General features: G+C 46.9%; 2 protein-coding genes across 2 annotated transcripts in view; both read right to left on the bottom strand.

Annotated features, from left to right (window-relative positions):
- LOC119459741 (protein toll-like) overlaps positions 1 to 26,884 on the bottom strand; it is a 247,057-nt gene that overhangs the window by 103,546 nt on the left and 116,627 nt on the right. The gene's annotated exons all lie outside the window — the stretch shown is intronic.
- LOC119458448 (protein toll) lies at positions 7,064 to 26,609 on the bottom strand. Its single transcript, XM_037720287.2, has 6 exons — positions 25,427 to 26,609; positions 17,624 to 18,491; positions 14,533 to 15,101; positions 13,721 to 13,859; positions 12,283 to 12,607; positions 7,064 to 10,655 (listed from the first exon to the last, which is right to left on the bottom strand). Exons 1-6 carry the CDS (start codon positions 26,153 to 26,155, stop codon positions 10,358 to 10,360), a joined length of 2,928 nt encoding a protein of 975 aa, XP_037576215.2. The 5' UTR covers positions 26,156 to 26,609; the 3' UTR covers positions 7,064 to 10,357.

Genomic DNA, 26,884 nt, shown 5'->3' with positions numbered 1-26,884 from the left:
CGAGCCCGGCCCGGGCCCGCGTCAAAAAAACCTGAGCCCGGCCCGGGCCCGGGTCCGGGTCAAAAAGCACACGCCGTGCCCGAGCCCGGCCCGAGCCCGTGAAAAAACTGCTCTACCCGGCCCGGCCCGGCCCGTGGGCCGGGCCGGGCCCGGGCTTTCGGGTAAGCCCGAGCCCGTGCAGTGCTCTAACTCTAATACTTGATAAAGTCAGTCATGACAATGATCTTTCAATTCCCTGGCTATTAGGGGAATGGCAACGCAGCGCTACGGCATGGTTGTTCACCGCAGGTGCTTCACTGAGGCGGCTATTAAGGCCGCCGCTTTACCAACTGAAACGACGGGAGGAACGGTTGTCACTGCAAAATGGCTGTGCTGTATTCTAGGGTCCGTAGTGACGCAGCACAGTGAAAATTCGCCCGTTTATCTGCGTGCGGGAAGCCTCCGCGATGCATTGCAAAGAAGAGCGCGCTGCCCAGTGACACAATTCATCGCTTGTCATCGCTTGCCCAGTGAAGGTGCCTCCATTCGCATGTATACGCAGAGTTTGAGTGTGTTGTTCTCTCCAATGTGCTTGCCAATGGCCTCTGCTGCTGAGCTAACAGCGATCGCAGATTGATACAGTAACGACAGCGCAGCAATCGCATTTTGGCGGGTGATGGCTCCTGTGTGCAGTTAGGAAATTAAACTTCGAACGCAGGAAGGGGTTGCAACTATTTAGTGTGCCGTGCTTGTGATGACGAAATGCCATCGCACTGGGTTTAAAAAGCGAGCGTTTCTCGGCGCTGACCGTGTTTGCGACACTGCGGATCCGATACATCACCGATGACAGAGCAGCCATCTCAAACAACAGCTGTGATACCTTGACGTTGGAAAACTACGCACTACTCAGCATCGTCATCCACCACGGCTCATCGACGCCTTGCAAGCAGCTACAGTGACTTGCCGATAATTATTTGCTGTGCGCTACGTCGCTACAATGCAGACAATGAACCATGTTGTGGGGTCATCACAGCCTAAGAAGATAGATGCATAAGCCAGCGAAAGTCGCCGCTTTGTTTTTGAAAGTGGTTCTCAGTACATCACCGATGACAGTGTGCTGTGCGTATTTTCTGTCGGCGGTCAAGATAGTTGATGCCTCTCAGTTCCGCACCACGTCGCTGTTGCCGGAAAAAAAGTTGGGCGTGGCCCAACCGTGGCGGGCGCACGCACAAGAGTTACATGCCTCGCGCGGGGCGTGACGTATGGTTTTGATTGACACGCGAACTCGGGCCAAACTCGTACATCACGAAACCCCCCTCGAGTTGAACTCGGGAACATGGTGGCGGCAGCAGCAGCCTGTGTAATCGCATGCAGCGGCAGCAAGCGTCAATATGACCGTCCTTACCCTTTCACCTACATGTCCGACGTAGAGTTGCAGCGTAATTTTGGCTTTCCAAAACGTGAGTGCGCTGGCTGTGTGACGAGTTAGGCGAAGGCCGTCGTCTGCGGAGATAGGGTGGCGGGCAAATGATGCTTTCCCAGCGCAGACTGGTGTGACTAGGCTGTGGAGGAATAGTTCGTGCGATCGCTTCGGCTCTCTCCTGTTTCAAGCAAGCTCGTCCACCGCGCCCCAACCCCAGGCCAGGTCCGGCGTCGTCATCAGAGTACTGGAGCACCTTCGAGCACCTGGGGTTCAACCCGGACCAACCAACCTGCGCAGGTGAAGTAGTCACATTATATTGGAAGATTCAGAATGGACGCGGGGCTGCCTTCCGGTGCAACAGGTGCCGAAATCAGTTTTCGCAGGTACATGGTACCGCTGCACTGCACGGGCAGAGAGGCGAAGGAAGTTAGTGCGCCAACACGGACCGCCGCGGCCGTCCGAACGACCACCTCTCCAGGCGGCAAATGATTTGGCTCACGTACTGTGTGAGCAAAAGCGTAGACATATGGATGTTGAAAGAGACCATAGACTTGTTTCCTCTATCGGAGCACGCCATCGCCGACTTACGCGACCCCGTAAGGTCGCGAGGGACGAGCTGCTGGCGCGAGCTCCACTCGGTGGCCCCGGGAAGACAGCGCAAATTGACGAGTGCCTTCTTCGCGGCGAGCAAAAGTGCAATCGAGGCCGCCTAATGACGGGCGACAACGTTCCGCCGGGCCGCCAAAATTACGGTGGTGTTAAAGATGGTGGCCCATGGGTCTTCGGCATGGTCTGTGCGACCTGAGGGGTACCGCTACTTTTCAAGTTCGACCGACGAAAGGCGCGACGCTAGGCGCCATTATTTCAGCCAATGTTCAACCGGGGACCACTATTCATAGTGACGAATTGGCCGCATACAACTGTATCCCAAATTTAGTGGATGCTAACGGGGCTATTCCTCAATCTGCATTGGGAGACAGTTAACCACAGCGTGCACTTTGTGGAAACCAACACGGGCGTTCACACGCAAAAAATAGAAAGTTATTGTCAAAAAGTGAAGCGCCACCTCGTCAGCAGTGGGTACAGAGTAACTGCACTGATGCTAGAGTCCCACCTGGGATGAATGTAGTGGCACTCAACGGCCACGTGCGCTGCAAAGACCCTTTCTTGCGTTTGTTAGAAGCCACGGATCACTCGGGCTACCCAGTATAAAGACTCTTTCCTGCGGTTGTTAGAAGCCATCGCTCGGCGCTAGCCAGTATGAAGGTGCGTCACAATGTAAAAGAAAATAAAGCGTAGTTTTTTTATCCTTGCATGAGTGTTTTCCGACATTCCTGAGTGCTTACACGGTAAGAGCGCGGCAAACCACTTCTGCGCTAGCCGACGCTCCCTTCGTCTCGCAGCCTTACTTTAGCGCGAGCAACGAGCGATCTGTTGAAAGCCCAGTGTAAAAATCAGGCGCACACCAATCTGTGCTCGGAAATGGGAGCGCAAGCACCTAGCGAGCCGCACCAATTCAATCCAGAGGAAAGAGAAAGAGCAATGAGCGATCTGTTCAAAGCCCAGTGCGAAAACCAAGCGCACACCAATCTGTGCTCGGAAATGCTAGCGAAAGCACGTAGCGAGCCGCGCCAATCCAATCCAGAGGAAGAAAGAGGATGGCGAGCGTGCCCTCGTGGTATAATGCGAAACGATTAAACTACACACTAGTCTAATACACATTCAGTGTACAACTTGTAAACTTTAAAACACCTATACCCTACGGTAATGTGACTAATATCATTGTACTAAATGCATTTAATTGATAACTTGCTTGTGCCTCTAATGCACTCGGTGGAACGACAAACAAGTGAAAGAATGCACGACCATGCACCGACCGTATGATCACGTGAGCCCCAGTTTGTCGACCGCCCATATGGCAACGCCCAAAGGATGATGGCCACCCAGAGTGAATCTAGATAAACCAATGAAAGTGGAGGTGTGCCGACGGACAAACTTTGTCTTGTTACCATTAGTTCTTTCATCTTGGGGCGTCGCCAGTGCTCGTAAAGATCCCGAGTTTCGCCAAACTCGGGGCATCCTGCATAGCACCCCTGGTTGGGAATCTTCTACATAAAGGCACTTATATGTTGTTTTTTAGATAAGTAACTGAATTCGCCGGTGTGAAAGGCGTCCTTCTGTCGAAATATTAGTAAATGTTTGCATGCGTGTCTTGTTGCAAAGCTCATACAACATTACGAACAGTGGCGGGGGTACTTAAGTTTAAGTCCTAAATCAAAATGCCTAATGACTAGGAAAGATAGTCTCACCTCCAAGCGGTCCAGTTGATAAAACAAACTGTTTAAACTCACCGTCCATGCCATTGTACACACAAATAAAAGCTTAGCCCAATTATGGCGCTGTTTTCGTGCCGACTGGGACATGTTCGGATCCATGTCCTTCCACTGCACCACGGACGGTCCTATAAAGCACCTTTCCGACATCACCTTGTTTCAGTGGGCTCAGGAATAATTCAGCATGACTGTGGCCTACTTTAAAGCAGTGCAGAGAATAGGGTCAAGGCTGTGAACACATAATTCTACCAGCGCTTCTCGTACACGGAATCTCTTATTCGAAGAATAGATTGGACTGTAGATACTGGCTGTCGGTAAACATTCCTGGCGCTGTCCAACTCAGCACCCCGTCTAGGTAAGCACTGCAGGCTGCGGTATCTCCTTTGTCTCTTGCTATGTTCTCGAAATGTACCAGCAATCGGAATAACCCACGCTAGCTTCCCAAATCTGCTGTAATCGACACGTCATTATGAATTTAGCACATGGACCGAGAAAATTCAACTTCTCTGCACTATCGACAACCAAATGTGGACCGAAAATGAAAAGGCACGTTTGAGGCGCGGCGTATTGCCGTAAACAGCCGTTATTTGTGCTATTTCGTGCTTTTATAAGAAGTGCACAGGAAATCAGCAAGGATGTTACGGAAGTCGCGCAAGGGTGACTGCACGGTTTACACTCTTCCTTGTCCAGCCACGCTTTTGCACAACAACACTCGCGAATGTAGGTGTTAGAGAGCGGAGCGGGTAAGATTTGGGAACGAAAAGAAAGAAGAAAAACATCGCGAAGGGCGATGTGAGGTCATGTGGTGCATCGGGAGACGTAAGTACGAGATATTTAACTCCCTACAATCGCGACAAGCACACTGGGAAAGTTTTTCCACTGTTTTAAAACGATGAAAATGAGAGACTCGGGTCAACCTTGATTACGACGCTGCAAAATTCCAACTCTGTGACGGTGAGCATTGCAGTATGAAACGTACGTCTGTGGAACCAGGTTGACGTGCATAAAGTAATTATGAAAGTGTATTTTTGTGAAATAGACTAAAGGCGAAAACCCCTATAAAGGGCTGAAAGTATGGAAGTTGCTAATATGTTCTTATCTATGTTACGCAGCCTCTATAGCTGTAATTATTTAAAAAATATAACGCGCAACATTGTTCTTCATACCTTGAAGTGACTGAGTCATTGTTACAAAATTCAGATCCCATAAAGCGTATTCAATTTCACTGGAAATTACCGCCCTGTGCAAAGTTAGCGTTTCACAAAGTGTCCCAGGTAACTTTAGCCAAACTTTAAAACATATGCAAATACCTCACGCTCAGAGCGCTCAATCGGATAGATTCCAACTTCCCGCCATCGTGCTCCAAATGTGGGCGCGAGTACTGCTCGTTCGATCATATGCTCCGGCTATGCCCGTTCAACGCAGGCTCTGTCTGATCTTCACGACAAGTCCATCGTTCAATGCGGGCTCTGATCTTCACAAGTCCATGTGGGACGCCCTACTGCAAATCGCGGACTTTACGCATCAACGACAGGCCGTCCGGAGGGCCCGCGACGTCACCGAGAGCCACACCTCCCGGTTCTGTCATGGGCGGAGCCACCAACTTGATTGGGTTGCCTTCGGCTCCCCCCAATCTTTTGCCTCAGGATCTTTTAATAAAGTTCTTGTAAACTGTCAACTGTCAAATGCCAAGTAGCTGGACAGAACCCAGGTAATGTTGTTTGCCGTCGCTTGGAGATACTCAGATTATTTTTTTTGCATTCCGCCTAATTGCATAATCGGTCTTAATTATTATTCAGCATCTCAAATCTTTTATTTCGATGAAAAGTTTCAATGATAAAATTGTAGGACAACATGAAGAACTCCTGATTCAGCTTTATGTTGCACAATAAGTGCTACATAAAAGTGTTTTTGTGAGCTTGAAGGAAGCCCGCGAATACATGCAAAGTGCCTCAAGAGGCCAGTCGTGCGGCAATTTTGCCAAGCAATCTTTGATATCCTCCTAGTCCAATATTTAATGAGAACTTAGGTACAATGCTTGTATAGACTTCAGGGACAAGGATATGTTTGTTAAATTAAAAACAAGAAGCATGGTCATGAGGTGGTCATCGAACTTTATTAGAGAGAGATGGAGATGCTTCCCTGAATGAGATGCTGGAGATCTTATTCAAATTGATCATCCATCATACTACCCAGATGCTGGGTGATATTTTATTGCCATAGCAATTATATGGACACTCAAAAGCAGATTTCTGCCGTCGGCGTCACCGTCGCCGTCGCCGTGAGGTTCCGTATGACGTCAATGGAGATGAAATCGTCGCCGCGCGCTGAACGATGTAATGCGAGTGAAAGGGCGCGAGGGGCGCGCGCTTTCACGGGGAGTGAACGCACGGCGGAGAACAAACGCGCGTTCTGCGCCGTGCTCCCTTAAGGCCTGCAGAAGTAGGCGTCTCTTTCCAACTTTACAATCACCATATATGTAGAGCAAACGCACCTTCTTCCGACGCGCGAGAGGCCGTGGGGGAGGGGGGGGGAGGGGGAGGGAAGGGAGGCGACGTTTAGCTGCGGCACCAAGTGCCTATTTATATCAGAGGCTCCGGCAACAGTCACCAACGCCGCACGCATTTTGAGCGAACGCGGGCAAAACGCCGACGGCGTCGACAACAGTTCTGCTTGTTGCCGGTGCTGCTGCATGTCCAAGTTTATACAGCTGATAAAGCTAATATCATTACTCCGTATAGCTCTCTACAAATTTGCTATCCCAATTGATGCTTCGCCTTTAAGGTGAAACTGCGACAACATTTTTTTGGTGTACGCCTTGATCACATCAACACACCAGCAGCACATACATACGTACATTACATAAATACATACATACATACATACATACATACATACATACATACATACATACATACATACATACATACATACATACATACATACATACATACATACATACATACATACATACATACATACATACATACATACATACATACATATTGTCAGGAGCCTCCAGAAGTAGACTTGAAGGTTTAATAACCCGTAGAGCAGCTGGCTCTTGGAAGACGCGACCGTCGGGGCTGGCTCGAGCAGAGAAGGGGGCGCGCGGTCTTCTTTCTTCTCTTGGGCTCGACCCACTCTTGCCCTCGACCCACTACCTACAGGTGGCTATATATACATACATGCATACATACATACAAACATACATGCATACATATATACATACTTACATACATATTATACATACACATATACAGACACACAAGAGTAAGTTATCAATAATTTTTGGTTGAGGCCTTAATAACCAGCAATATTTTGCTAAGAAACGTTTCAAGTTTATTTTTTCAGGTGACAACACCTGCACTGCAGCATCACAACGAAACGCCACAAATGGCGACTTGACATTGTTCGAGGCGCGACAACAGCCACGACGAATCACACCACAGCACATGTGCATGAGCATTCCATTAAAAAAAAAGCAAATAAGAGTCCACTGTGCGCACATCACACAAATTATGTCACAATTTGAATATTAGATGGTGACAAAAAGCTTTATGCTGACAGCTCATACAGGCAAAGAAGACGTATCTATTTCGTGAGTAATTGATAGTGGTTTGTTGTTGCAAACTAAAAAGTTGAATTACCAAATCATATTAGAAATTACCAAGCAACTTAGGAAATATTAGTGGGCAAAATGTCAAAGTCTAGCGAAATTCAAATTACGCAGCGAGAAGAAGTAATTTCGACGTGTTTCCGGGACAATGTAAGAATACTTGTACTATTGTGATTTAAGGCTATTTATTATGACAGGGAAAATAATCTGTAAAATTTGGTTCCAGTTTATTGATCATTTCACACTGAATTATGTCTGTACGTCCCTCACAAATTTTACAGACTCAGCACACTTGAGAGTCTGTCGACTTAATTCTGCACCTAAATTAAGTAGTTCACATCGGCCCTGCTGAGCATGACTCGGCAAAACGTGCTTTCCATGCACCGGCTGTACTCTGAGAGCAGTTTTATTTCTTTCGTTCTCTCTTTCATTCTTTATTTCTTTCTTTCTTCCTGTCCCTCTATCTTTCTCTCTTGTCCATGGCTCTTACACGCTAATTCAATGCGGGTACGGCGGCACGCCTTACCAGTGCGTCTGTATGCAACACCTTGTCGCCTAACGTTCACCCAGCGATTTTGCCTACACCAGATCTGTCCGCGAGGTCTGGTTAGCCAGCCTCCGAGCCTGCGCCATGCGACATTTCATCGGCCCCGCCAACATATCTGCCATGCTATCACCGACTGTTATGCAGTGCCGCATTACCAGCATATCCAATGCGAGTATGTGCCACACGGCATTTCTTTTTTTTTTTGCTTCTCTCTTTCTTTGTTCTTTTTTCTTCCTTTCTTTCCTTCATTCTTTCGGTCTTTCTTTCTTGTCCCTGGCTCATACCCGCATAGCCAATGTGAGTATGCACCACTCGTGATTCTATTGTAGTTAATCGTGGCGTAACTGATGAACATGCGATGTTATTGCAGTCCTGACCTATCACTCATGTTAGTCATAGATTCGGAGCTTTCCATGCCCATTTTGGTGTATACCAAGTGAACAAGACGCGAGTTATCGACAAGTTTTCGATAGGCTTTTAGCTTGACACCCCCACCGCTTCTGAGTCAATACAAGCTTCACTTGAATACCTGGACTACATAATGGTTGCTGATCACATTGCAGACATGTAGGTGGGGCCGATGAAATGTCGTGGCATCACGCACGCTCGGAGGCTGGATTTCCAGATCTCGCAGACAGATCTCGTGGTGCGCCGATCACAGAGAGAACGCCAGGCGACAAGGTGTTGAAGACAGACGCGCTGGCAAGCGGCGCAGTAGCCGGCACTGAGTCTGCGGTGCCGCCGCCATCGACGGTTGCCGACGAGTCGTGCCGCCGTCCCTACAGCTATTACGGAAGAAGTGCGAAGGCGGAGAGCGCCGCGGCGGCTGCGGCGACCAGCCCAATCCAGAACGAGAGCGCGTGTCTCGTGGCTTGCGGCACATGCAGATGTGCGGCGCAGAATAATAATAATTCTGGGGCTTTGCGTGCAAAAACTACAATATGATAATGAGGCACGCCGTAGTGGGGGACTGCTTGACCACCTGGGGTCATTAACGCCGCCCTATGCATTGTACACGGGTGTTTTTGCATTTCGCCCACATCGAAATGCGGCCGCCGCGGCTAACATTTGATCACGCACCCCAGGGCTTAGTAGCCAGCACACCCAAGCCACTAAGCCAGCCCGGCGGATGCACAGCGTTGGTGATTATGGCGGATGAGCTCTGGAGATAAGGTAGTGCTATAGATGGCTTCATGCCCACAAAGATGAAGTCTAAATAAAAGTGATTTAGCGTATATACAAGGTCCCGTGTCAATCCAAGTCGTCAAAGTGTTGGCGGCGGTTAACGTCCTGAAAACTCAGGTGGAGGACGGTGAAAGCCGCGTAGTGGACGAGGGTAATGACGAAGGCACGCTAGGGGTGTGAGCGGCCGAAGCCGACAACAAGTTCGTCTGAAGCGCACAAACACGAAGTCGCACAAACACGGACACAATCGATGCCAACCTGTGGCTGCGCGAATGACATTACTATACTCTCGGGCACAGCATTCTTTTGGATGGAGTGGAACCCGACAGTAGTACCGCTGGAAGGGCGACGCGTGTTTTGCGCCGACGGTACCAGCGCAAGCGTAGTCGGTGGTGCAACGTCCAGTGGTAATTTGGACGACGGGTGGTTTGCCGACAGAAGCACGGCTGGGAGCGGCAGAGACGAAGCACTGGACGAACCAATGTGTGCGTGGCAGGAGAACGTGGTGCTGCTTGTTGGGAAGTCACGATGACGCTGGAAGCATGGTCACACGTTGCACCGAGTCTAGCAGCCAGCCTGCTCGCCGAGCACACCAGAGCTATAAGCTGGGGCGCGGTCTGGAGGCCACGTTGATGAAGAAGAAGGCCCTTTACGCCGAAAAAAGTTGATGGAGACAGATATGGTAAAGCGTGATCGAGCTCTGGAAGCGGCATGTAGCGGCATGTAGCGTATACGAGGCCAGCGCCACATAGCGCAGATTGTTGTAGGGCCATAGGCTGGTGGAAGTGAGGAAAAAGGAATGAACTTCAGTCGCCAGGGCGTTAACAAAGATGACGTGCTTCACCGTTTCTGCGAGGCGCCATTCAGCTCCACGTTGACGTCGAGCTGGGAGAACCGTTCTCTTGGCGAAAATAGTGGAATCTGCGGGTAGAACTGCGGAATGCTTATGGCAGCGGGCCGCTCGGCGAATGCTGCCTTCTCCCAGGTCACCAATCTAGGAATACGTGATGGTGGCCGACGAGACGTGCCATCACCCTTAAATTTCTTTCAGAAGGAGGGCGAAGGCGGAGAGCCTGGCGGCGGCTGTGCCGACTGGGATCCAGAACGAGAGGACGTGTGTCGTTCGTTGCTCGCGTCACATGCAGGTTTGCCGGGTTTATGATTACGGCTGATGAATACTCGCGATGATAGTGACGCTGCATCACATTCTATGTGTTCCGTCTTCCTTCTATCCTCGTTCCTAAATTAATTCTATAGTGGCATCTAAAAAGCTATTCAAGCTGCATGTCGCGAATGCCGTTTGCGGTTAGCTGCGATGGCATTCCCTTGATGATGAGCTTTCTTTTGGCTTCTTTCGTGGGCAGTGAGTGCAGCAGCTTGTCCCAGAAGTTTGGCTCACCCCAACGCAGGTAGTTCGCTGCATGCACGTATAGCCGCAAGTCTTCATCGATGGCACCAGGCACCAGCTCGTCGACAAGGACAATGACAAGCCGATTGACGTTGTCCTTAAGAGCCCGCTGGTGTGCCAACCGGAACTCCAAGCGGCACCACTCACTCGCCACGAAGTTCCTGTGAAAGAGGCCGCACGCCGTCAGTATCTTGAATTCGTTTACATGTTTTATTGCAATCTAAGGGCAACATAAGCTGCAGCAAATAGGCGCAGACACAATAGGGGCAGGCACATATAGAAAGCCTCTCTCATCTAGACTACACCATACCACATGTAGACCTTTGTACCAATCAAAATGGCATGTAGACAAGACAGGATGCCGGAATTACTATTGCAAACGCAAACCCTACAATCAGCCAATGAGGGACTGCGACGGAATTTCAATGCAAACAGGATCTAATTTTTGCAGGCTGTGACTTTTCTCCGAGACCGCTGGCAAACAACGATGACCTAGTAATGGTTGCCCGTGCACTTGAATCATCCCAGTTGAAGGGAGTCTGGGGGTTTAAATGCGTCTTTCATTTCACAGAGTTACAGTCGATGTATTCACCACAAGTAACTTTGCCTAAATGAGTTAAGAAAACCGATAGCTATTAGAGGAATTTTTCAAGTCAACAAGACAAAATTTCCCGTTGCTGCCTAACCTTGGGGAAGAGTGAATGAATCATGGAATCAGTGGACTGATGTTCATCCGCCCAGAAAGCCACATGAGCTCTTTTGTAGTACGTGAAGGTCACAGACTTGAGTGCCGGAAGTTGCATAGTGTGCGTGATTGACCTAGGAACATGTATTTTCGCTCTCCCTCTCTTTAACTATTCTATCCGCTTCCAACGTGTTCAGTAGCAAACTGAACAAAGTCTAAGTAACCTCCTTCCCTTTCATTCCCTTTCTCGCGCACTTTACTTAATCAGGATAAGAAAGAGCTACGCAAACGCTAAGGCATCCTATACTACTGAAAGTCGTGCTTTCGTAGGTGCTATACCTACCCTTACGTCGACATTGTGACTCTAAATAAATTCAGGAAAGCTTTCGGAAATAATCAGTGTTATCTATTTTATTATTAGGGCCCCAGAACTACTCCTGGTTCTTCCAGAACATGGGTAACAATATATTTAATTTCATCGCAACAGAAGGCCGATAAAATCGTTTTTTACATGGGCCACGTTAGCCGGTGCACATCGTAAGTGTGGCGCTGGTCTACACACTCTACGTGTATCGAGTCAAGGTTGTTTTTGGCTCTGGAAATTATCTCATTGTCGTCCTTTGCTCTTTCGCCACTACCCTTGCTAAGGGTAGTGGCCCGGTACACTTTTGTCTGATATACAATTATATCCTGAATAAACGGACAATCGATCGAATAGATAGATTTGCACGGAGATGTGAAAATGCGCAATAAGACCTTAGTGTTGGTGAATATCAAGTTAAGCCCTAGGCCAAAGGCAGAACGAAAGTAAATGCTAAGATTTCGACGCATGATACCTAATTTTAGGGTGATGTTTAACACACAAACCCCGCATTATTGAATGTGCTAGCAGCGACCAATCGTGCACTATAGGGCCACGCCCATATGTCCTTACATCTGGGCGTCACCTACTATACAAAATCTGTACACATATCGCACAAGTGTATGTCTGAAGGATATTTACTTCGATCAGAACTAAAAGAATAGTTCTTTCGCAGACAGTAAGCAAAGGTCTACACGAATATTCTGTGTAGTCAGATGCACGTAGAATATGAGCTACTCACTGTGTGAGAACAAGAAGTGTTCGCCGTGAGCAGGTCACAGCATCGCGAATGATGTCCTGCAGAAGGTATCCGCCCTTGAAGTTGCGCTCGTAAGTGCAGTAGGAGAAGCCATTGGCCTCCAGTCCCGGAATGATTTGCTCGTGTATCCAATCTGCGTCTTTGCTGCTGAACGACACGAACACATCAAAGAGCTTCTCCGTGTCCAGCTCTTCCTCTGCGATGCACCACGCCAAACCCCACACGCCGTGACCATGCAGCCATATCTTCAGCACCTGTTTGTAGCGCAGATAAGCGGCCGACAGCACCAGTAGTATCGCCAGGAGACCTGTTCGCCAGCCAATGCCAACGCATAAGTTCAGGGCCATGAATGCACATCTTGTCCCCTCCTTACGTCAACAAACAAGGGGGCTCTCCGGTTATTACGCTGATCGAGTAAGATGATGATTTTACTTGTTGAAACTTGTTTGCTCATTTTCCGCATTGCGATAATGATGCACTTGCTCGCTTCAACTACTATGACAGTGCTACCCTATATTTGTCCATCCCTGCTGTCTGCTATACGCAGAGCACCTACGTCGACGTGTCGCTGATGGACTCCCGTCAATGACAACGTGAAAGTTGCTCTACCCTGGGCGAGGCAGATCCTCTTCCAGTCGCATATGACCCTCATGCAGCAAAACCTAAGCTACAGAAACTATCACAGGAAATCATTGGTCCCAGAAGGTAAAATTTCTCCTCAGAATGCATCCGAAGGTTGCCACGACGTGCTTGTAAAAGCGACGGTATCCCAGGCTCTTGTCTCACATTTGCAGTCGACCCTTCGCATTCACGGTTTCACCGCTGAGCTACAAACACCTTTGAAAGGCCTCTGCAATAAGAGCGTGAGTCCGCATATTTTTTTTTTCTTTACCTAAAGACAGTCGATGCCTCTAATCAGTTTAGCCTTCTTGTGAACTAAATTCTGGCTAACGTGATTTGATAGCATTTCTTTTTTAAATTTTTTTAGAAATTCTCGGCTGCGTAGACAGTGAAATTGGCGCTGATTTTAAGTCAGCCAGCTAAATTTGCACTCTCTTAGTAAGAGCCCCCGCTGGCAACCTTCGCCAGAAAAAGCCGGTGCCCGCCCAGCGAACCGTCTTTTTCGAACCCATCCGAGGGTGCGAGAAAGAGGCACCGAGCAAATCGCGCCGAGTTTTTTTTTTTTTTTTTTCTTGCTGCTCCCGCGAGATCTGCATTGAGAGCAACACCGTACGGCAGTGATTGGGCATTGAAATACTCGCGTTCGGTTTCTACCCTACCTATTATAAAACAAACCTAATCAATTCATTAGTTCTTTCATCAGCACTCCGGAATTTTCGACCTCATTTCCCTCCCCACATAACCCAAGTACAATAAAGGTGGAAACATTCTCGGAGCTGAAACTGCATTGACTACGTACCGAAAGCCAGCAGGAGGTAGACCACTCGTCTTGGTATCGCGGTCGGGCAGAGGTCATGTTGCCCCAATTTGACGAATTGTTTTTGTGACACGAGAAGGTTGGAGCTTCTTGCACAAAGTATTTTTCTGGCATCCCGAACCTATCGAAGATAAGCCCAATATTACAACCGCATTAGAAGGCAATGCATAGGTGCGAAGAAAACAAATACTTTGCTCAAAATGTCACAGGTGGCATATTGCAAAGCCCATTTTCTCTCTGTATTCATACTTAAAAATGTTCGATTAATTCGAACGAAACACTCCTAGCACATTACGAACAAGCCAAAATGAGCAGCACAGCCGCTCGAAAGAAGTGTATAAGTAGAATATTTTATTTCAAGAATAAAATTCCCAGTCCGATATTCATTTATTAGAATACTCTTTATGCCGCTTTCGTACAGGGACATTATCCGTTGGATGAATTTGAAGAAAAAAAACAATCTCTATATACAATAGTCAAAAGTCAGTGATTAGTATTGAATACTACGTTATCATACAGTAAAGAATGAGTGCCGTCTGTTTTGAATCGCTCTATGCGGTTGCACTTCTAAGGAAAGTTCTGGTCAGTGTGGCGTGAAAATTCTACCTATGTGGTGAATAGATCTGAAAATGCTAGAATATACGTAAAATTACCACTTCTGAATCGAAAAAAAAAAGCGGTGTCAACATGTAACAGCCCACATACCACGACTAACTAGAGACGTTTTTGAACTTGATGAAAGGCTTATATCCGCTTATACTAAGTAGAATTTGTCTCTAAGGCAAGGCGCTTACCACATCGCCATGAGCTTGAATCCACTGTCTAAAGCTGTAGTCCGCACACTCACAGGCGTAGCGGTTGCCAGACAGCCAGATAGAAGTAAGGTTTAGTTGTGTGACCAGCGAGTACGGTAAACGTTGCAGATTGTTGCCGCGTAAGTCGAGGGAATGTACTTTATATGGAATGGAGGTCACGTTTACACTGGACAAAACATTGTCTTTCAGCAATAGCACTTCGAGATGAGGAGCTGTTTTTTTGACAGTGTCATCCAAGTGTCGCAGTTGGTTTCCGCTGAGGTCCAGTTGTGTTGTGCCTTCCGGAAGCATCTTCGGAATCCTGCCGACAGTCGCTGACGAGCAGTTCGCATGAATTTCTCGCCCTCCGAGAGATACTTCACGGCATTCGCAACGACATCCAGGCTCGCACTCATCTTCCCACCTGAAGAAATCTTCCTGCGCTAATTCGCGCAGATATTTTCCTTTTAGCCACCATGGTTTCACGCACATTGGAATTCCTGTGGTCCGAATGTTACTGTCCGCCTTCATAAGCCAAGCCATTCTGCAGTCGCAGGTCAAAGGGTTGTCTAGAGAAGAGAAAAAAGGAGTGAATAAGAAGCAAGCGAGCAATTCCAGCGTTGAAACGTGGCTTCGTAAGCAAGCGCTACGTGGCAACGAAATTATCTGCAGAAATTAGTAAACAAAGTGCTGCGCATGTGTTGTATTAGGTTCACAAGGAACTAGGCAGGCTGAAGTAGACTGTCGGGAAGTTGTTGGATCTATGTCTCTACTTGAGTGATCGTAAGCCAGAGAACTCCTTCGTTAAACATTCACCATCAGACTACTAATCATGTGTGTTGTCTGAAAGACTTTAGCCACGATAGCTTACAGTCCGGGTGTGGTTTTGGGTGTCGTCACAAGAAGAAGTCCACAGGCTACCACGAGACCATTCGCATGCCAAACGTTGGAGCATTTCCGGTATAAACCGTAACTAGACGCGGTTTCCGCATAGCTGAGGGCACCTCCTTTGTTTAGGCATAACGTTGAATAAACTTTCAATCATTGTTTGAGAGGCCGCTGTGTTGCTGCAGTAGGTTTGAATGTTCTCTTAGAGCAGAAATTATTGATTACAGCGGCATTTCGTGGTGCCCTGCAAACTGATTTCCTGCATTGTAGGCTGCAGTCGGCTTGACGGACGCATAGTAGCTGTGTGCCGGTTGCCTCCAGCTGCTGAGTCCGGAGCACTTCCGTCTAGTACGCAAGGGGCACTGCTTTCCGTGCACTCAGAGTAATGTGTGATCGGCGTTTACTCAAAAGTGCGTGAATACAAATTATTATTTTATGCCCATATGCCGTCATCAGTGTTACGGCTGCGTAGATGTTATGGAAGCAAAGAGGACATAGAAATTAACATGGAGACAAAGTTAAATATATTTATGACTCTCAGAGTCACCGCCCCGTCCTCATGTGCAGTAGTGATGTCCAAGCATTCTTTTTATTAGGCGTGGTTGAAGTTATAACACTAGGATAAAATTCTTACGTAGCCTCGGTTAATGTGTCAACAGTCGCGAATTCCCTGCATGCTGCAATCTACGAGGCCGTGCTTTTGCTAAGGCGAATTCTAGGGTTGTCCTCTGGAGTGTGAACGCCGTGAACGCTCTGAAATGCACTGGAAAAGTCGACTTTCTGCCACACTATTAAATTAAAGTGCGTCAAAGAGAGTCAAGAATCAACTGCAAAAGTTTGTCGGTGCCATTAAGCCATGCTGACAATGATGGGAGCCGCAAGCAATGGCTCAGTTGAATAGCTAATGTTGTTGTACAGCGTTTTTTGACATGGAATTAAAAGAACGAGTATACAGATTGTAATTGGACAATTTCAAAAGAATCGGTTTGGCGACAGGTCACTTCACACGCGGACACGACCTCACTCACGTATGTAGTTGTCTCTACTCCAAATGTTCGCGTGAAGGGGCGCATACTCGCATAAAAGAAAGTTACCGAACGCTGGCGCGGCAATGCGAAGCCCCACTTAATTGGGTGCGTGTTTCCTTAAAATATTTGGAACCCTGTTTTCATTCAGTGATGATCCATTCTTGGCCACTTGGGGTAGGTTCAATGAATATAAGCTGGAGTACGTGGTACGTAAGCACAGCAGGCACCCGGCATTTCGCTGTTTTAAACTATTTTTACAAGGAGCTGTCGACGCACGTTCTATCAGCGCAACAAGGGCAAACCAACATGCTTATACGACGAACGTAAGGGCCGTTACCGCTCTAGAATTGTTTGGCATACTCTAAATTTATTAACAATGCAGCTTTCGTCCTTGCTAGGTAGTCTTGCTTGTTTCACACAAAATGTACGCGTAGTTTATAACATTCATGACAAAAGTTCTCTATACAATGTCCACAAAGGTATAGCTGCTGTATGCAATGAAATCACAACCTCAGTTATTTGTATGCCGTTATATCTGCTCTAAAATAGCCATGTGATAAGCACATAAATATGTTTGTTTGAAGTGTGACAATACCAAGACTGACAGTTTGATCATGGGCGCTATAATACATTTATTGAGTGTCGAATTATTATTATTATTATGAATCATCACCATAATCATTAGGTAGGCCTATGAAAATGCTTAGCAGAAGCATTTCCTGAAAGTAACGTTACGGTCCCCGCCTTTATCCAGCGAGTAAGGCACAAAGATAAAAGGAAAGGAATCGATGGTAGACATCACAAACAAAGCAACGTTCAGCAATGCTCACAGGCTGAAATTCTGCAGTTATCTGCCGCCCATGTATCTCCATTTGGCACGTGCTTCTCGGAGAAACAAGTCAGTGGCTAAAGCTCCTACTAAGCAAATTTAGTAACGCAGGCTAGTTCAAAATGCGGATTGCTATCGCTCGATTCCTTTCTCACCGCGCATTGTTCACCTGAGACGTACAGATCCAGGTGATAAAGAGGGCGCAATACCGCCCGGGCGACAAAATGAGTGCTATGACGAACAGTACAGAACTATTTGATGACGTCGTCCGAGCCAAGCATCGTTTTTTTCGTGTAATGTACGGTATATTCACGGAAAGGAGGAAAGAATTAAAGAAGATACTAACTGTCAATGGTCACAACTGCAGCTGCCAAGATTTCGTGCGCGAAGTCACTTCTTCGAAGCAGCTCCACTTGATTATCGTCTAGGTTCAAGGACAGCAGGCCGGTGGCACCGATGAAAGCCCGTTCCACGTTGGTGATGTTGTTCGCCTTGAGATAAATGGCCGTCAAGTCACCGGTGTTTCCAAACTCGCCTCTTTCCAAGCTCAGTATCTCATTGAAGGACGCCCCCAGATATTGCAACTTGGCCAGATTTCTTACTGAACCGTTGAGAGAAAACAGCAAGTTTCTGTCCAGGCGCAATCTTCTTAAAGACAAAAGGCCCTCAAATGCGTTCCTTGCAATCCAGCTGATATTGTTTGAAGACAGGTCTATGTGCACTAGTTGAATGTTGTCTTGAAAAGTGCGATCTGCAATGCAAGATATTAAATTGCTGTTCAAATAAAGTTTGCGGAGCTCTGTCAAGCCGCTAAAGGCAACGCTGATGCTACGAATTTGGTTGAACGATAGTTTTATTACTCTAATCCTTCGCGTCGTATTGAATACGTTTGAAAGTGTCGTTAGCCTATTCATGGACAAGTCTATGTGTTCGAGAATAGAATCAGGAGCAAAATAAGAGTCGTTAAGGTATGAAATTCTATTATTGTTTAGGTATAGCTTGGTCAACTTCCGTAGTAGCTTGAAAGCTCCAGGCAGTATATCGGTCACGACGTTATTGCTGAAGGTGACACGTTGAATTCTCGAATTCCGAGATGAGAACTTGGTAATGACATTGATCAAGTTCTGCCCAAGCGCGACTTCCTTCAAATTGGGCAACGTAGATCTTGCTATGCGTTCGGTATCACTGATCTTGTTCCGTGTGAGAATAAGAACCTGAAAAATAAAAGAAATAAACGTTTGGGAGCGTGAAAATCATGCCTGAACTCGCCTCATAGTTACTGTCGACGGCAATGAGACTAGTATTCAAGCAATGTAGTGACGGACCGTATTGTGGAAGTCATGTTTAGACAAAATCTGTTGTTGTCACTCCAAGAAATTTGTTTCTTCAGTTATATGTGGCATACACTGTCTCCGGTAGTAGCCGCCTAGTTTGTAATGGAACTGGCTTGCCAAGGAAGCTCGTGAGCACGAAGGAATGAAGATTATTGTATGATGACGATCCAGTGAGAACTATGAACTAACGATGAAGGAATAACATCGATGGAAAGACAAACAGAGGTGCCATGCCAGCAGCATGATCGCAATGAGAGAATGGCTATGAAATCATGATGATTGTATAACGACGACAGCATAACCACGACGGCATGAGGATAAACGGATGGCGACGACCGTACGACGACAGCCAGATAACGAAGCTGCAATCACGATGATGGCGGTGATGGTGAGATGAGGGCATTACGACGGATGCATGACAGCCGCTGTCTTACGATGATGCAATAATGAAGACGTCTTTACAACCTAGGCACAATCACATTTGAATGACGACAGCAAGATTACGCTAGAATGACAAAGAATGACGTCGATGGAACGACCGAGGCAGTAGAATGGCGACGGCAAAAGAATGACGATATACCAGCGAATACATGACGACGACTGTATGAAGAAGACGCAATGACAACGACGGCATGACAATGATTTGAGGACAATGGGGCGACATCGAGTGTATGGTGACGATGGGGTGACATTCTCACAAACACTGTACGACGGCGATGTCGTTGTAGAGATTCAGATGACGAAGCTGAAGTGACGGGACAGAACGACCACGAGCGTATGACAACGACGGTATTGTAACAAATATCTGCCGGTTGTGTTTCGACAATTTCATGCCGACGGCGACAAAGGAGTCTGATGACAAAGCTGGTATGACATGAACGAAGCGACCACAATGGCATCAGAACCACGAGCCTGGTGGGTCACTTGGGTCACTACGTCGTCATAGAAGGTGTTACGACAACGACATGACGAAAGAGGGTTACGAAGCGGGAATGACGACGATGGAGCGACAACGACCGCATCACGACCACGAGGACATGTCTAGCGGTCCCAGCTGATATACAACTTGAGCGATCGGGTCGATGTAAGATAGATAGATAGATAGATAGATAGATAGATAGATAGATAGATAGATAGATAGATAGATAGATAGATAGATAGATAGATTCGAAACGCCTCGCGTTTTCAAAAAATGCTAGCCACAGTTATTCTGGAGAAATTGACTGTGGTGGGCTGTCTTTTAAAAACTGTGTCTGTGTGTGTGTGCGTGTGTGTCTGTTTGTGTGTGTGTATGTGTGTGTGTCTGTCTGTCTGTCTGTATGTCTGTCTGTCTGTCTGTCTGTATGTCTGTCTGTCTGTCTGTCTGTCTGTCTGTCTGTCTGTCTGTCTGTCTGTCTGTCTGTCTGTCTGTCTGTCTGTCTGTCTGTCTGTCTGTCTGCCTGCCTGTCTGTGCACACACGCGCTTAGAGCACGGATATATCACGGCCGTAAGCAGTACACAAACGCTCACTTGCCCACTGGCAATATGCATATAAGCAGATCTCAAGAATATTTGGACCACGGAAGACACTCTGATTCGTCAGATGATTGAGAGCCCGACAAGCATTCGTTGAATCCGCCGTCGTTTTGTCATTTTTATTTTCAACCCCTGGCCCAAGCCCTCCGAGGACTGTGGAAGAGACTCCCGGCGCCGCACCGTTCAGGAAGTCTACTCCAGCTCGGTCTCGACAAGCCCCTCTACAATCCCCCTCATCCATCACTCACTGTGCCGGAAGCTCGCCTTCTGTGGCACATCCAACTGAATGCATTGATTACCCCCTCCCGTCTGTTTCTCTATCGCTATCGATCCGACCCCAGCTGTCCCAACTGCCCCACTACATATGCAGGACCTATTCCATTGCCGCTTCTACTGCCCGGCTGCTCAGCAATCGACCTCCTATCCTCCCCCTTCCCTTTCCATCACCACCTGTCTCGACTGGCTTGGCGCTGAAGGGGAAGAACAGCGTCCACTTGGAGCCCAGGCGGTCGATATCCTCGGCCTGTTTTTTCGGCTGAATAAATGTCTTATACTACTACTATGTATTGAAGTTGGAGGTAAGGCACCAAGGCAACAAGTAGGTAAGGTCTCCCAAGTAACAAATCACCTAATAAAGAAACGACAAAGCAGGAATGTGTCAAACTCAAAAAGTCTGATAAAATTCGATGAACTGTCCAAACAGACCAACAAGAAGAAAGCAAGGAATATCCAAAATTATAACGTGGGAAAGATTGAGGATGCAGTAAAATATGGACGCAGCATAAAATCAGTCTGAAGAAAATTTGGCATAGGACAAGGCAAGATTGATGCACGGAAAGATAACCAGAGTAATGTCATCAGTACTTCCCATGACACAGTAAAAGCAGCTGAAGAATTTTATACTCACCTGTACAGTTCCCAAAACAGCCAAGCTACTTGCATTCGAAGTAGGGATGAGCAGGATACAGAGGCTCCTTTTATTACTAGCGATGACGTTAGAAGGGCTTCGCACGACATGTCCAGGGGAACAGCTGCTGGAGAAGGTGGAAGTCGATTTAACCAAAGATGAAGGTGCTATCATGCTTGAAAAGCTTGAGGTCTTCTATATACGCAGTGCCTCACGACTTCAAGTGTACCAGAGAGTTGCGAGAACCCCAACATTATATTAATCCATATATTAATTATGCTAAAATTGGGTTGGAGTGCATACGGCAGGTATTGCCAAATCACAACAGGGAGCTTACCACTGTCGTTGAAAAGAAAAGCGTTCAATCATGGCATTGTAGCGGTGCTAACATATGGGGCAGAAACTTGGAGGTTAACAAAGAAGCTTGAGAACAAGTTAAGGACCGCACAAAGAACGATGGAAGGAAAAATGTTAGGCCTAACGTTAAGAGACAGGAAGAGAGCGGTGTGAATCAGAGAACAAACGGGGATAGCCGATATTCTAGTTGACACTAAGCGAAAGAAATGGAGCTGGGCAAGCCATGTAATGCGTAGGATGGATTTCCGGCGGACCATTACAGTTACAGATTGGATACCAAAAGAAGGGAAGCGCAATCAAAGGACGCCAGAGAACTAGGTGGGGTGATGAAGTTAGGAAATTTGCAGGCGCAAGTTGGAATCAGCTCGCGCAAGACAGGGGTAATTGGAGATCACACGGAGAGGCCTTCGTTCTGCCGTGGACATAAATAAGCTGATGATGATGATGGTGGTGATGCAAGTCATGACGACGGCAAAAGCTACTGGAGAAGATGGAAGAACAGTCGAATTATTCAAAGATGAAAAAGATATCCTACTTGAAAAGCTTGCGGCATTTATACGCAGTGCCTCACGACTTCAAGTGTACCAGAGAGCTGGAAGAACGCCAACATTATCCTAATCCATAAGAAGGGAGACGTTAAAGAATCCAAGAATTATAGACCCATTAGCATGCTTTCACTACTGTATAATATATTCACCAAGATAATTTCCAAAGAATAAGGGCAACACTTGACTTCAGTCAACCAAGAGAACAGGCTAGCTTCAGGAAGAGGTATTCTACGATTGATCACATCCATGCCATCAATCAGGTAATCGAGACATCAGCGGAGCACAATCAATCTCTACATGCCTTTCATTGATTATGAAAGGGCGTTTGATTCAGTGGATATACCATCAGTCATAGGGGCATTACGCTATCAAGGAGTATATGAGGCTTACGCGAATATCTTGGCAAATATCTACAAGGATTCCACAGCTACATTGCTTCCCCACAAGAAAAGTAGGAAGTTACATACCAAGAAGGGGTCAGGCAAGGAGGCACAATCTCTCCAATGCTCTTCACGGCATCTTTTGAAGAAGTATTCAAGCACTTAGACTGGAAAGGCATAGGAGTGAGGATCAACGGGGAATACCTGAGCAACCTTTGGTTTTCAAATGACGTCCTATTCAGCAACAATGGGGACGAATTACAAGAAATCATTGAGGACCTTAACCGAGAAAGTGTGCGAGTGGGATTGAAGATTAATATGCAGAAGGCAAAGATATTGTTCAATAGCCTGGCAAGGGAACAGGAATTCAGCCTCTCCAGTCAGCCTCTAGAGTCTGTAAAGGTGTACGTTTATCTAGGTCAATTACTCACAGGGGATCCTGATTACGAGAAGGAAATTTGCAGAAGAGTAAAATTGGGTTGGAATGCATACGGCAGGCATTGCCAAATCCAGCCTGCGAGCTTACCACTGTCGTTGAAAAGAAAAGTGTACAATCATTGCATTAGACGGGTACTAAAATGTGGGGCAGAAACTTGGAGGTTAACAGAGAATCACGAGAACAAGTTAAGGACCACACAAACAGCGATGGAACGCAAAATGTTAGGACCAGCGTGAAGTGACAGGTAGAGAGCGCTGTGGATTAGAGAGCAAACGGGGACAGCCGATATTCTAGTTGACATTAAGCGGGAAAAATGGGCCTGGGTAGGCCGTGTAAAGCGTATGATGCAAAACCGGTGGACCATTAGAGTTACAGAATAGATACCAAGAGAAGGGAAATTCAGTCGAGGACGGCAGATAACTAGGTGTGGTGATGAAGTTAGGAAATTTGCAGGCGCAAGTTGGAATCAGCTAGCGCAAGACTGGGGTAAATGGAGATCGTAGGGAGAGGCCTTCGTCCTGCAGTGGACTTAAATATAGGCTGATGATGATTATTTTTATAACACCTCTTACGCCGACACAGTGGACAAAGTAGACTATCGGCAGTGGTAAGTGCTCGTGATCGTGATGCCATCGTAGTCGTTGCATCGTCGTCAATGTAGCGCCAATGTCGTCATGGAGTCGTCGTGCATTCATTGTCACCCCACCATCGTAAGGCTGCGGCACTCGTCCCAACATTGTCATTTTGATTTCGCCGTCCACCTGTTGTCATTCCTTCGTCGTTGTCGTGATACCATTTTCGTCATGCCGTCGTGGTTATGCCGCGTTCGACATTCAGTCGAGGACAATCCTTCTTCGCCTTTCCATCGTAATAAAGCGTGGTAATTACATCTGAATAAACCGCTGTTGCCACGCCATCGGGTTCATTGGCAGACATTGTCAAACAGTCCCTATTACGCATCCGTTGTTATGCCGTAGTCGTGCCATCGTGGTCGTGCCATTGTCACCTTCTAGCTTCCTCGTGAGACTCCCGTTATGCCATCGTCATAACATTATTTTTGTCGCGCCACCCTCGTCATACACGGGCTTCGTGACCCAGACATGGGCACGCCATCGTCGCTATCGTCATACAAACGTCATTATCGCGATTTCCTCATATGGTCATCACACAAACGTCATCACTGTGTCGCCGTCAAACAGTGATCGCCATGACTTGTCATACCGTCGTCATGATCATACCGTCGTGATTCTTCCATCGTCATTCTAACTTCGTCATCCGACTCTCGGCATGCCGTCCTTTGCACACAGTCGACCTTTGCACGCAGTCGTCGTCATACGATTATCGTCATGTTGTGGTCGTCACACTATCGTTTCACTAACCTCGTCAATTGAATAACGTAAAGCTACTTTCGAAATGCCGTCGTCGTTATACTGCTGTCATTGACGTTATTTAGTCTACGTCATTCTCTACTAATCACGCTGCCGTCATTGATTCGTGATGATGCCGCTGTTCTGGTGCCGTCCTCTCATGCATCCGTTGTCGCCAGTCTGTAATGGTTGTGCCGTTATCTTGTTTCCTATTTTGTGATACGTTTGACGTCATATCGTCGACGACACGACATTGTTGCCATAAACTTGTCATCATCCCATTGTCTCCGTGCTGCCGTCATCGCGCTGTCCTTGCTATACGATGGCCGTCACGGCATCGTCGTTATACCCTCTTCGTCTTTTCATCGCCGGCACTGCGTCGTCTGAATAGCGTCCTCATGGCGTCATGCCCACTGGTGACTTTGGCAAGCGTGTGCCACGACAGTGTCCACTATAATACCGGCGAATATGTACATAATATATGGCCGAAGCAAGAAAACTCTCAGAATGGGCATTACAGATAATAAATAAACCTGACCTCAGCAATATGGTGTATCACTACATTGCTTGAATGCTAATTGCTCTTACCATCGACAATGATGGCGAGATGGGTTCTGCCGTAATCTTTTTTTCATAATTGGCTCATGATTCTCTGCATTTGGAGAATTTCTTTGTTCATCCTAAATTTATAAGTCACTAACATATATATTGTTGTCATGAATTAGCTAACATCCTTACCTTTCGGCAGATACAAGATTCGAAACCGTTTTCGCCTTATCGTTTCATGTCTGGTGCATGAAGTACGTTAATCGAGAAACGGCGTATACTTAGCATGTTTCCTACAGAAATATTCCTGCTAAGTTTAATGGCATTACAGAGTAAGCCGACATTTTTGTAATATTCTTGAAATAAACAAATAATTTTTAGTCGTGTATAACGCCGTGCGTGGGTGCGCACTTATCGGGTACGAATACCTTAACTTAGTCAACCACAAAAGTTTACGGACAACGGCATCCCATACAAGGGTGAATTTTGGAGCAGCATGTTATGAAATCCCATAGAACCGTACATCACAATGTTGTTCGCATATACTAGTAGAGTATGAAAATGCGAATACGGTGCAGTATGTGATGGTGTGGAGATATTCAGCTTTTTATCAGTTCGCGTGGTTCGTAGATTTTGTGTTGCACTGCACACGACTGTCTTCTTCTTCAGCTGCAATAATAGTTTAAAAGCCGCCTGTTGGTAGTGCAACGACTCATTTATGAACTACAATTGCTTATATGAGAAGAGTGACTCACCTCTAATTTGGGCAGGTCGTTGAATACTTCTTCTGCAGAAGAAATGCGGTTGGCATGAAGTTTCACTTCTTTCAGCAATCTCGTTTTCCTGAAAAGGTTTGGCAATAACTTTATATTGTTGTGTGACAATATGAGATAGCGAAGTTTGGGTAAGCCGGACAGATATTCCTCGTCGATTGTCTCTATTTTGTTGCCGCTGAGATCCAGATAGAATAGTTTTGGAAAAGTGAGCATTCCTTGAAGATGCTTGATGGGGTTGCTTTGTACGATGAGTGCTTGAAGTCTCCTTGCAGCGTTCAAACTACGAGGAACATTTTGCAGTTCATTTTCGATCACTCGCATAGATAACAACCGCGTCATTTCACGTGCAGCCGCTTCCCCGATGTCGCGTAGACCACATTTACGGATGCGCAGCGTTAAAATCACGTTGTTGGCAAACCAGGAGGCCGGCAGCTCGGTGATATTGATGTACTCCAAGTTCAGTTTTCTGATGTAGACTCCCTGTAGCTTTTCCATGTCCGCAATAAACTCATTATCTACGAAACTGGCCTTACATTGGACTGTGGCCCCGTATCTCAATGGCGAACAGGAGCAGCGTGTTAGGGCTGGGCATTTCGTGTTTACTTTTTTCTTTTTACCAGCCTCTGAAAAATATATTGCCAATATCAATATAAACAGTAAGAAGACCTTGCGCTCATGGTAGGGATCTGTTGTGGGCCCCAGAGACATTTTCGTAACACTTTCCGTTTAGCTCGTTCCAGACTACGCTTTGCGGAATAATGAATAAGGCTCACCGTTGGTTCTTCGCATAGTAGGTGGACATGGCCTCGGCACAGCTAACACCAGCACCGTGCCGAACAGAGCACCAGTTGTACACACGGTTTATATATCCTGCAAGATAGCATCGCTAATGGCACCACCATGGTGCCAAAATAAACCTGCCCAGTTCTCGCTACTTTTGGCAAAATAAACCTCGTCCATCGGCTTATAAAGCCTGGTCCTTTTGATGACGACCTCGTGCGATGACAGTAAGGTCTCTTGCTGAAGTCTTCAGTGTCACGGCCGTGATGCAACAACACTTTTTACATTTTACGAAAAGCGCGGGAAAATATACCTCACCATAAGAAAGTGAGCTCTTCGATGGCTTCAGAAACAAGTAGACAAGGCACGTTGCTCATTTCAATGTTCCGCGCTCCCAATAAGATGTTAAAAGTGAAATCGGTGACGATGACGTTTTTAGGTTTTCCTTTATGGACGGATGCTCTTTTCTGGCGTTATAGAAGATATAGCAGTCCCGTGCCGGAAAAACAGCCCTCAACGCTTTTGCGCTTTATGTGGAGGCAACCGTCAAAACGGCAACACTCATATCAGCGCAAACATCCTTCGGATGTCGTGGAAGTGGTGGCCGGATTCCGCTGCATCCTCGAAGTTGATAAGCTATCCATAATCAGCCTTTGC

Source organism: Dermacentor silvarum, chromosome 7 (genome assembly GCF_013339745.2).
Source record: "Dermacentor silvarum isolate Dsil-2018 chromosome 7, BIME_Dsil_1.4, whole genome shotgun sequence".
NCBI lineage: Eukaryota > Metazoa > Arthropoda > Arachnida > Ixodida > Ixodidae > Dermacentor > Dermacentor silvarum.
This window is presented reverse-complemented; position numbering and strand designations above follow the sequence as displayed.